Here is an 11,394-nt window from a genome sequence, read left to right on the forward strand (position 1 = left end):
AGGGAGGATAGAGATTTGTTTATCTTTCTCAAGAGCTTCAACTTAGACTTCCAAAATATTAACACATCTTTTTTGCTGAACTGACTTGCATACTCGCTCAGAATAGTTCTCTGTGCGTTACTTGCATCCCCAGCCCCCTTAGAGGTGTATTACTGGCCTGTGCATTGCATTTTAAGCGGTTCCTTGTTGACTGCTTTGCATTGAATGCAGCAGCCATCAAATCGTATTAGCTGATTGCAGTTTCGTGGGATGGACCTGAGGGATCCATCAAACAGGATCTCTGATCATGAGAGTAAAGCACAAGCTGCCAATACACTACCAGTGTTTTATGTAAGTACAGCAAACACTAAGACAATATGAGGAATGGAATGATAATGTGACACAACATCCATCTTTGTAGGCACGGGCTTTCAATTTGAACAATATTCTGAGTCTGAGTGTTTTAATTCACTGACGCCAACACTTTCTTTTTATAGACTTGTTGGCATTCGGTTTCTTTTGTGTAAACGTAACAGGGGTAGTGTTTGGAGATCTCTGTCTGCTCCTCATCTTCAGCTGAGGACAGCCTGTGCTCACTTCCAAATATTGGTTGACAGAAAACCGGCCCCGTTCCCTGCCTGACACCCAAACATCTGATTACAGGGTTTGTGCAGGGTCTTAAAGGGATAGTTCACCAAAAAGATTTAAATTCACTCATTATCTCACCACTATGCAGATCCATACTGCTCGTGTGGTGTCATCCAAGTGTCTGCAAGGCCTGAAATTCATATTCGACTCAAAATGAGGTAATTTACACCGTGTTTTAAGCCTAAAAGTCTAACTGAGTTAGTTACTCAGTAGTACAATGTGCTTAGCTTTAAAGAAATACTGGATACGATTATGGACAAGTGTAAGTAATTCTGGGACTCTGATACCCCTTTATATCTGTCACACTTGAAATTGATCTTAAATGGAATTTATTATGGTCTTAAAAATTCCCACATTGAACTTTTTGGAGTTGGCAGAAATCCTGAATGACATACATAACACTTCATTTGTAGATATAAAAAGCAAAGTAATTGAATACATAACCACCACTTTGTGTTGCCTCAATCCTGGTGACACTTTATTGTGATCCTGTAAATCTTTTTATACAAAACAGTTGTTTTATAGAATATTCAACTGAAAATGGACCCACACCCACTGTACAAATAAAAATGTTGTGGCAACATATTCCGAACAATGCGTCTTAAATTTTAAGTGGTCTACTGGTGAACACCGAAGGAAGTATAAAATAAGAATTTCCTAGTTTAAAAAAATTTACAAAATCCAGATAAAAGTGTCGTAAACAAACTTCACACCTTTGCTTCAATGGAAGTCTGTTGCTTGGATACCACTTAAGGCTAGTGAAATATTAGATAAAGTCGCTACAATTTAAACAATGTAAAGCAGTTGTAGTACGTATATAATGACTTCTCAATAAATCACAGCTGGATGAAATGCAAATGAAGTCAGTCAATGTTCCCATCAGTCACCTTGATAATAGACCAAACTGACACATCGGGCATTTTCCTCTGACATCACACTCAGTGGGAAGCTCAATAACTGTGATCCAGGTTTATAATTCATCTAAACAGGGAACCTGACAACTGTTTTCATTGCTTGCAGTAGTTCGTTAAAGTAGATGGTAGATACAAAAGAGGGACATGGGACCTTTACCATTACAATGATACAATGGGAAAGACATTTAATTCCTGAAATATCAATGCACCTCTGGGACACAATTGTTAAAGCCTGAAAGTAAAATGCACTGGAATCGAGCTTGAAGTGTTAAATGTTCCATCCTTTGATAAAGTGCTTGTAACAAACTTTTGTGTTGATATAAACTGTATGAACATTACACAGAATATGTTCCTGTGAGCAGAATGAGACATAATGTTACTGACTTCACCAGAATATTTGTACGTTCTGCTGAAAAGACACAATGACAGTTAACGTTACATCGCTCGTTTGATTACATCCAGCACATCTTCATCTCAGTCTCCAATGAATGTGTCCAAGATGTGCTTTGATATTTAATGATGTCTAAAGCTGATTTGCTGTCAGATATGTTTAACCTTGAAACATTGTCCCATTGGCTTCCAGGTGTTAACTAATAGTCTTTTCAGTTTCTGATCAGTTAGGACATAGTGAAATTAACAGTTTGTCAGATTCTCTGTGTTTTTATGACTTATAAACCTGGATCACAGCAGAACGACATTATTCTGTTCAAAACACCATTTTAGCTTCCTACCCTGAAAGAGGAAAATGGCTGCTGTGTATGGTCTACTTCGTTAACTGAAAGATTTTATATTCATCGAACAGTCTCATATTTTCAAATATTCCAATATACTTGGGTATATAATCATAATTCAACTCCATATTCAGTCAACATCTGTGTAAAAGTACTTAGCATGCTAAACATGCTGGCATTGTGGTGTTAACTGTCACACAGTTGGATGAGCACAGATTACACTGCTTTGTGTGTAATGAGGTGATAACAATAATGGATTGGATATAAAAAAGTGTTTCTCTTCTCTTTGAGTTGTCAATACAAGGCACGAGGGTCGTGGTTCACTACACAAGCGTTTGCTGCCCAGCAGAGCCTAAGTGGATTTAAAATTACATTACATGTATTTGCACACTTACAGTACGACGATACGAATTGCAGACGAGCCTTTAAGAGCTTTTGTTGAACATAACTACACCACAAAAATCTATGATATGTCCGGTAGCACATTTACAGAGTGGTAGTCTCAGCCAGCTTCAGGGAAGCATCCTAGTTCACATTGTGCACAGTCAGCAAAACAGCACGTATCTAAAAATGACAAATTACTGCACCTTTGACCCCTTCTTTTATAATTTGGGAGCATAGCCAGCACCAATTACGATGCACAGTAGCTGCTCCAGAAAATCCTCTAATGACACAGACATGGGGAAGCAGAATGGGGCGTCTGTTTTGGGAGGAAAAGTTGCTGGTGACCTACTCAACACTGCATCCTGTGAATAGGCCCATGTGTACAAAGAACTGAGGCCCGGAGTAAATCAACGGCCCCATGAAACAAGTGTGTTGTCTCTCAATAGCGAACTGAATCCTCTTTCTTCAGACTCGAATCTGGTATCCGTTCATGTCTGCAGACGATTTTTGCTCCAAGACCTTCTTCTCTCCAGAGGGGCTGCAACAAACAAACACAATATAGACAAAGACAATGAGGTTTATTCACCTTGGAGGGAAGCTGTGACTAATTCACAAGCTACTTCTCCTTTTGCGTTGGAGATCATGAGACGTCTGAAGTCCAAATATGTCCTGGTGACTACAAAGATTTCATATCAGTAGTTATTGTGCCTGTATTTTTAGTGAGGAGCTAAAAAATCCAGAGCACATGATTAGTCATACCGTCTCTCAACACGGCTGATCCTGCGTATGGGGCTGCTTGGTCCTCTGAGGGGTGAACCCATGCTGTTTCTCCTGTCTTTGGTTGGAGAGGGAGGTACAGGCTTTCCTATCTGTGAAAACAGTGCACACACAACATTTTAATCACTTTAAAACATTACTCGATGTCCTCACAGTACTGACTGTCAATGGGCGAAATCTGTCGGGTGTCTTTAACGTGATTGTGCCGAGCACTCAGTGTAAAAGATCAACCTATTGATGGAATAAGTCAGCCACGCACAAGCAGAGCAGAGGCCAGCCATCGCATTAGTTTTAATATCCGCAGCATCATGGCTGCCTTCATGTTGTGCATGAGAGGTGATGAGAGAGAAATCGCTCCTCAAATAGCAGATCAGCTCGGTGTCACTGGGCAGAGAAACAGAATGTCAAAGGAAATTTAATCAGCAGTTAGGAAGGCCGGTCCATCTGCTGAGAGAAAATTAAATTTCTCATCATTGTCTTTAGTCCTGCGGAAGCTCCATTAACTTGTGTCAGCTGCAAAGTGGAGCTTCAGACAGAAATGTTAAGTAAAAGCTCAACATCTGCTTGATGTTTAAATTGAAATTAGACCAGATCTGCTATTTGCTTCTGCACTGACATTCTCAATGGAAACTCTTCTGCAAAACGGTATTTTCTGATAACTGTTTATATACATTTTTACAATTTCCCAGTGAATAATGTGTGGACACAGACAGACATGTTTAGGGGAGTTACATGTTTCGAGGGTAATATTTATGAATTTGGGCAACATGGTACGGATCTAAATAAAAATCTGGATCTATGCTAGTGTTAATAGGATTTTTTCCAGCTGCCTGGTAACAAATAGGGCTACAAACCTGTTATTAACATTATGTAGTAAAGATAAAGTGGATTTGTTGAGGTATCAACTATTAAGATGTATCCTCAATAGTTTCAGAACTATGTCCCACACCAATATGATGGATTTAGTGTGAATTGAAGGTGACCTGTAGGGCCTTGGCTGAGGTATGCGCTCCACTGTTCTAACTCTTTTCACCACTGTGCTGTACCTTCAGCCTCATGTCCCGAGTGTGTCTCTCCAGCTCCTTCCGCAGCTCGTCCTTGGTCAGCTTGTCTACATCGAGTATCGAGTGTTTCCACTCTATCTGCTCCACGCTGTGGGGATCGTGGGACACATACTGGCCGATCTTGACCTTGTGGAGCGTGTGCCAGCAGCCCTTGTAGGCTCCGCCGAATTCCTGCACTAAGTCCATCAGTGTGCGGAACTCCAGGGGCTTGAACATCAGGTCCTCCCTGCGGCTCGTGCCCAGCGCACCAAAACGTCCCCCGCTGTGAACTCCCAGCACAATGTGGTGGAAGTGGTTCCCTGAGAACTGAGACTTAAAGCTGAGGGGGAAGCGCTCCACACCCGGCATGTTGTTGGTAAGGTAACTGAAGGTGGGTCAAGGAAATTGTAGGAAACACTAACACAAGACAGTATTCCGATGTTTGTGAGTTGCCAACAAGCAGTTGTTAAATGCCTATGTCAATATCATAAATTGCTGTGAAAAATCCAATAGGACATTATAATGAGATTAAGATGTTTACAAGTTTACATAATGCAACACTGTTACACACACACAACACAATTTAAAGACATAGCATCTGAAACGTCACAACATGATCTGTTGTTGTAAGGATACATCCCCAAAATCACCGCCTCCAGACATTTGATTGGCAGAGCCTCGCGTGTCATCTCCTTAGCGATGTCCATCAACCTGTGCAGAAAAGTTTGAACAAAAGCGACATGTGAAATAATAATAACCCCAGTGCACCGGTGATGGTCATGCAAATGATGTGGAGAAACTATTCTTGATCTAATGCAGCCAAACATTTTTTTTTCCATGAGCCAGGGAAAATAAAGTCTGTGACACTAAATCTAATAAAGTGAGGTCAGGGGAAAGCTCCAGTTCTCGGCTGATTGACGTTAGCTCCTGCTCACAAAGCCCAGGAGTAAACCTGAGATACAGCTGAGCCACATGCATCAGTCATCAGCATCAAGGGCGAAACCATGAGAAAATCAACCGTCAGCGTGTCTTACGCAGTGAGAGGGCGGCTCTTCTTGATTTCAAAAAACTGTGTTCCCGTGTGATTGTACCTGTAGAACACGGTTAAGGTCATATTACTACAGAGCATTGTGAAGCTGCCTGAGATTAGAGGAAAATCTGCTGCGTTCAGCGAGGAGAAGAGAAAAAGTCTTTGTGATATTCATAGGTTGTTGGTTAATTATGGATGAACGCTCTGACTGGAAATCAAGCTTTTGCTTAATATAGAATATTGTATCCACAGTGGCCTACTTTCTGATGTGTGGCCCATATCTATCACAATGTGCTAAAACAGACGGTCAAGGGAATTGATCAAATGTATTACACTTCTTCTATTTCAGTGAGAAATGGCTTTTCAACTCAAAATAACATTGTAAAAATCATTCAAATACACAGTTTTCATTGTAAAGGATACTGTAAATCCCTGATGTATTTCTGTATGGCTTCCAGGCGTTGTGGGACAGTGGTGGTAGGTTGGTATGTAGGCACACTCGGTACTGGAATCTGTGGGACAGAGGAGCCAAACAACTGCAGAGACATGATACAATCCCAATATTCACTGCAGCTGGAGAATGTCGTCTTGTTTGACCTCTGCGCTCTTTCTCTGCTCGTAACACCACTCATGAGAAACAACTGAAAGGTACCATTCTTCTGTCTTAAACATAGCGTGTATATCTACAGTGCAGGGCAGACTTGACAAAACATGCTCTGTGTGTTATGACCATAATTAGGCTGAGAAACAAGGCACTGAGAAGAGTGCGAAAAACCCTCCACACGATACTCTAGTTCTGATAGTGGAAATGTGAAAGAGAAGTGGTCTGAGGATTTCAATGGATTATTTGTCATCAAACAAAAGTAATAATCCACATCCAAAATGTAATGGGTTCTTCCCAGACAGAGAACCCATTCCTCCACCAAGTTTGGTTGGATATTGATTTACTTGTTCTAGTGTTATCCTGCATACAATAACAAGGGGGAATACATGGGGGGGGGGGTGTGTATTTAGATGCACATGACTCTCTGTATGTGAGTCATGTGGAACATTGCCCTTTAGCATATGGGTGTAAATTAACTTCTAACTTCTGTATGGTTGGTGTGAAGAGCAGAGTTCCTCCTGTCATGTATAATCAACAGCAGCTTCACATGCTCCAACACTTTACCTTGGGCAGGTCGGTGGCACCCCGGATCTCCCTCCCCAGAGCTTCGCCACTGGGGTGGATCCGAGCCACATGGCGCCACATCCTCTCCCAAGTCTCCTCATCCACCGGGAGCCCTCCCCTGTTCACGTAGAAGGGCACCCCGCCATCCCTCAGCTCTTCTTCGCCCTCGTCCTCCTGCTCCTCGTCCCTCTCCTCCACCGAGCCCACCGTGGCCTTCAGCATCCCTCCTCCACAGAGGTCCCGGCACGAAGCTGTCCTGGACTGGACCCTTTTTCCACTGGGTGTTAATCTGCCTGCAGGTTTGAGTAGGTCCCCACAACAGATGGCCAACTCATGACACCCAGCAGCTCAGTGGCACCACTGTCTCACACAGTCAATGCAGTGAAGGGGAAGGTGATCAGAGCTCACCTCTGTGGCTGAAGCAGGTAAATATGAAACAATGATTTAAAGTGGACCGGTCCTTCTAGGATTAAAGGCTGACTTTGCATTAACTGTGAAGCACTTTGGTCAAACACGTTAAAAGACAACAGATCCTCCTGTGATCAGCCATTGATATGAACGTGTAGATGAAGACATGAAGCTTGTTACAGAGAGGAAACAGTGAATGTTCATCTTCACGCTCGACAGTGTGACGCTATCAGTCTCTAAGAGGATCGACTCTGCAGACAACAAAGTCTTAGATATCTCTAATTCCCTGGAACCGTTAGAGGTCATTCACACCGCACATCCCGCAAATCACTGCCCCGGCACAACCCCGCAACACGACACCCCCCTGTCCGTCCACCTCATGTCCCGGTTCTTCACCGCGGTGTCTCCCTCCTCGTCGGCCGCTCCATTGTTCATTAGCTGCTCCTCTCCTCGGCTCCAGCGGCTCGGATCCACAGCGCGGACACTCCCAGAGCCGCGTGTACTGCGCATGCTCCGTGCGCACAGGATGAGCTCACGCGTGACTGATGCTGCATTCAGGTGCTGCTCTGCTCCGGCTCCACATCCATACATATGAAGTGCTAAGAAACTAAACCTCCTTATAGTGTTTTAAACAGGGAAGCAGAATCCAGTAGCACCTCATTGTCTCCCTGCGATAATAGAAAAGCGGTAAAAACATTCAGTCTTTGCACCGAATGTAATATATTGATGTATATGAATATCTATATATTTTGTTGATACTTTATCACTTTTGTTAATGTGAACCTTTATTAATATTACATGTATCTGTTTTTTGTGTTTGTATTGGCTTTAAGTTGTTTTGCAAATGTATCAATAAAGTTTGCAGCTCTCAAGGGGAAGGAATATGTGTGTGTTAGATTTTATGATAAATCTTACATTATGGGAATATATATTTTACTTACCTAAAAATAAAAACCCTTAAGCATATATCAAAATTTCAAAATGTATATTGGTGTTGATACTGTAAAATGGGGAACATAAAAGTAGTAGAAATTGAATAAATAACAGTTTCAGGGTATTTCTTTTGAATATTTTGTCTGTCATTTGTTGACATTGGGCTTGACCTTTAAATATCTACATCTATGAATAAAGGGATGGTCAAACAAAATCAGGTTATTCATAGAAAAAAGTTTTTGTCCATAAGTACGCCAGCTTTAATCAGCATTAAACTTAGAGGGTTTGTCCTTATTCATTCGGATTGGTGCTAATTCTGAGCGTAATTTACATGAAAAGGTAATATATGTACTATCAGGTAAAACAGCAACATGCTCTGTTCAGTCACATACACTTCAACTAATAATCAGTTCTAGTGTTACAATTTCTTCTGCACAATGTTTAACATACACATCAGCAATAAATAATTTGCGATGTTGCATTAGTGAACTTAATCTTTGGAGAAGACAGAAGCTATAAATATCTACACAACAGTGTTGACCTAAAGTTCCTTGAGGTTTTCTTTCCCACAATAAATTAGCATCTCTGCTCATAGAAATGTGACTAAACATTTGGGGGTTGGGAAAAAACCAAGACTGATGAGGACATGCATGGAAACAGTTCATTTATTCAAACAAAATGTGTTATATGGTTTACAGCACAAAGTAATGTTCATATACATCAAACACACCCCATTCCATTCTAATCAAATTAAAGTTCAAAACCAATAATAGTATTTGTATCCATATACATAAAAAAAGAAAATATTATTACACAGGAAACTTCAGTTCATTTACAGGTCCGCCTCAACTGTAGAGATGTTAAAATCTTGGAGCACCATAATCGTCTGGCATCCGTTCAATATTATACCTGTATTTAAAAAGAGAGGGAGGAATAAGTGAGAAAGTTGGATTAAGTATTCACATTTTCTGTAAAAAAAAAAAAAAAAAAACAACACAAAAAATATATGTATGTGGTGTACCTGTGGTTTGAGATGTACATGATTGGAACTCCAGGGATCTTCCTGACTCGTCTCTTAAGATCTCTGTCCACAGTGGCCAGGATGTAACACTTGTGCTGTGGAAATATTTTTTCCTCAAGTTACACAATGCTGTGAAAAAAAGTATTCACACCCCTGCTCCTGATTTTGTACAGTATAAAAAATAAGAAAACAAAGCTGTTTCTACTTCTATTGCACTTATTACAGGATGCGCCACATCTCCAGCCTGATATGTACAACATGCATGCAGGATATGCATTGCCTCTCCAAAGCTTTTAACTGCATTTGTTGTGTAACATTGAACCATCTGTTGTCTCCAACCAGACCTAGAAATCAACTATAATCCAATACTGTTTAATCACCTTGTATCATACTGCTATTTTTAATTCTTCCAACAGTAGACATATCAGGAATTTAATAATATACCCTACTGTGCTTTGTTAATCACTCAGTAAACACTGATATTCAATTACACATAAAGCAACAACTTTCCTTTAAACTATTATTACCTGTGTTACCCTTTGGACCAAGCAGTCGTCGGCGTAAGTTCCCTTGTGTGCACATGGCAGGCGCTCAAACCTCGGATCCTTGGCTATCCTGCAAAAACAAACAAGCGCAAAAGATTTTCACACTTGATTTGATCAATTGATGAGAGAAAAGAAGTGGACATAAATTACATTGGTTAATTTCTTTGTAATCAAGCATCTTGTACCTGAGTGCAACTCTATACTTCATTCCAAGCTTTTCAATCTCAGCCATCACACAGTCTGTGATATATGGGATACCTGGGTAGATTGAAGAGCAAAATAATAAGTGTTGTTATTTAACTAAAATACGCTGAATCATAATGAAAGAAAGATCAACTTCATTACTACTTCCCACTGGACGGGAGTACTTACATTTAGCGTAGAGACAATCCATCATCGACTGAACAATGTCCAGTTTGGCCTTGATGGAGAAGTTAATGAAATTGGTGTCGACTAGTACGTGGTACGGTGGACCGAGCTGAGTGTTGTACTGGAAGAACAAGCATGATGGGTACTTGGCCCTGCACAAAGAGTTTAAACAAATCAAGGTAAGGAGCATTTATCCACAACACACCATCTGATTCGAGCGTTTGTGTGACCAACTCACACTTCTCTCTCCTTCAGCTCTGAGGGATCCTTCTTCTTTTTCTCTTTTGCTTTAGCTCGGTCTTTCTCCTTTCTAAAAACAAACATACAAACAAGGGCTCATGAGGCTTTGATTCACATTCAACGTTGACATTTTATAATTGCTTCATTCCTCTGGATACAATGTGTTAACGGTGGATTAATAGACTTCATAGTGATGAGGAGGTGGTTAAAGCTGGGGTCTCAATAACAGAGACAAGTTATTAAAACAAACCAAACTCACATTCTGTTGTCTTTCAGATTGATCATCCGCTTCATGGCAGCGAACTTCTTTGTTTTCTGTTTCCCCTGCGGCAAAAAAAAACAGAATAGCTTTTAAAACATGAACCACAATCAACAGTTCGTAGTGTTTATTGTTAACGCAGGAGAACAAGTGGTTATAACAGTGTTATTCGTTTATTGTAGCTGACGCTGTATGTGTGCTTACGGTTTAGGCTAGGCTAGCTAACTTAGCTCAGTAGTTTACCTGCCAAAGTAGCTTCATTTACTTATTAATAATAAATAAATATTACACATCACAGGGCAGCAGCAATAAAGACAGTAATGGATTGGCTGCCAAATCGTTACAGAAGACTTACCATGGTTTAAATGTGACAAACAAGCCTCATTAGCTTAGTTACAACTAGCTTCACTTCCCCTCGTGTGTCGATGCGCTCACTGGTGACGCAATCAAAAGTCGACACTTCTTCTGTGTTTTTCCGGCTGCAATGCTAATGTTCAGCAGACGAAGGTAGAGACTGTGTTTAATAGCAATGTTTAAATGCAGTTTTATATTCACAGCTTTGCTTTGCGTGCCTGTGCTACTGCAGGCGTCGTCTTGTTAGCACGCTGCAATGTGGACACTGATAAACGACGAGACTCGGCGACGAGTTCTCTGTAATGTCGCGCGGACATTGTTGGCTAACTTGGTTAGCTGCTAGCATCGTTCTCTAGTCAAATGTATGCCGTTTCTTATGCTAAGGATGCTAGCTGCCGCTGATATTAGCTTCTAGCTTCACCGAGCGCCCCAGGCGTCCACAGACTACATTGTTGTTTTTATTGCATTTTCGGATCCGTTTGAAACCTCGGTCAAGCAAATATTCAGTGACCCTTCGGATGTGTTACTCAGCTGTGTGGTTGTTCGTGACAGGGACAGCAGCGGGGGACGTTTGGAAACGTTTTGACACCT

The 11,394-nt window shown here is 41.1% G+C and overlaps 2 protein-coding genes across 2 annotated transcripts; both read right to left on the bottom strand.

Moving 5' to 3' along the window:
* Positions 1 to 1,077: 1,077 nt before the first annotated feature.
* vash1 (vasohibin 1) lies at positions 1,078 to 7,580 on the bottom strand. The gene is made up of 7 exons (XM_020084554.2): positions 6,675 to 7,580; positions 5,930 to 6,018; positions 5,511 to 5,567; positions 5,113 to 5,187; positions 4,480 to 4,861; positions 3,416 to 3,525; positions 1,078 to 3,194 (listed from the first exon to the last, which is right to left on the bottom strand). Exons 1-7 carry the CDS (start codon positions 6,894 to 6,896, stop codon positions 3,122 to 3,124), a joined length of 1,008 nt encoding a protein of 335 aa, XP_019940113.1. The 5' UTR covers positions 6,897 to 7,580; the 3' UTR covers positions 1,078 to 3,121.
* A 1,082-nt stretch (positions 7,581 to 8,662) lies between these two features.
* fcf1 (FCF1 rRNA-processing protein) lies at positions 8,663 to 10,944 on the bottom strand. The gene is made up of 8 exons (XM_020085051.2): positions 10,805 to 10,944; positions 10,450 to 10,514; positions 10,189 to 10,260; positions 9,954 to 10,102; positions 9,767 to 9,839; positions 9,564 to 9,651; positions 9,037 to 9,131; positions 8,663 to 8,924 (listed from the first exon to the last, which is right to left on the bottom strand). The coding sequence occupies exons 1-8, from the start codon at positions 10,805 to 10,807 to the stop codon at positions 8,876 to 8,878; spliced, it is 594 nt and encodes a 197-aa protein (XP_019940610.1). The 5' UTR covers positions 10,808 to 10,944; the 3' UTR covers positions 8,663 to 8,875.
* Positions 10,945 to 11,394: the final 450 nt, after the last annotated feature.

This window comes from Paralichthys olivaceus, chromosome 12, assembly GCF_024713975.1.
Source record: "Paralichthys olivaceus isolate ysfri-2021 chromosome 12, ASM2471397v2, whole genome shotgun sequence".
Classification (NCBI taxonomy): Eukaryota; Metazoa; Chordata; class Actinopteri; order Pleuronectiformes; family Paralichthyidae; genus Paralichthys; species Paralichthys olivaceus.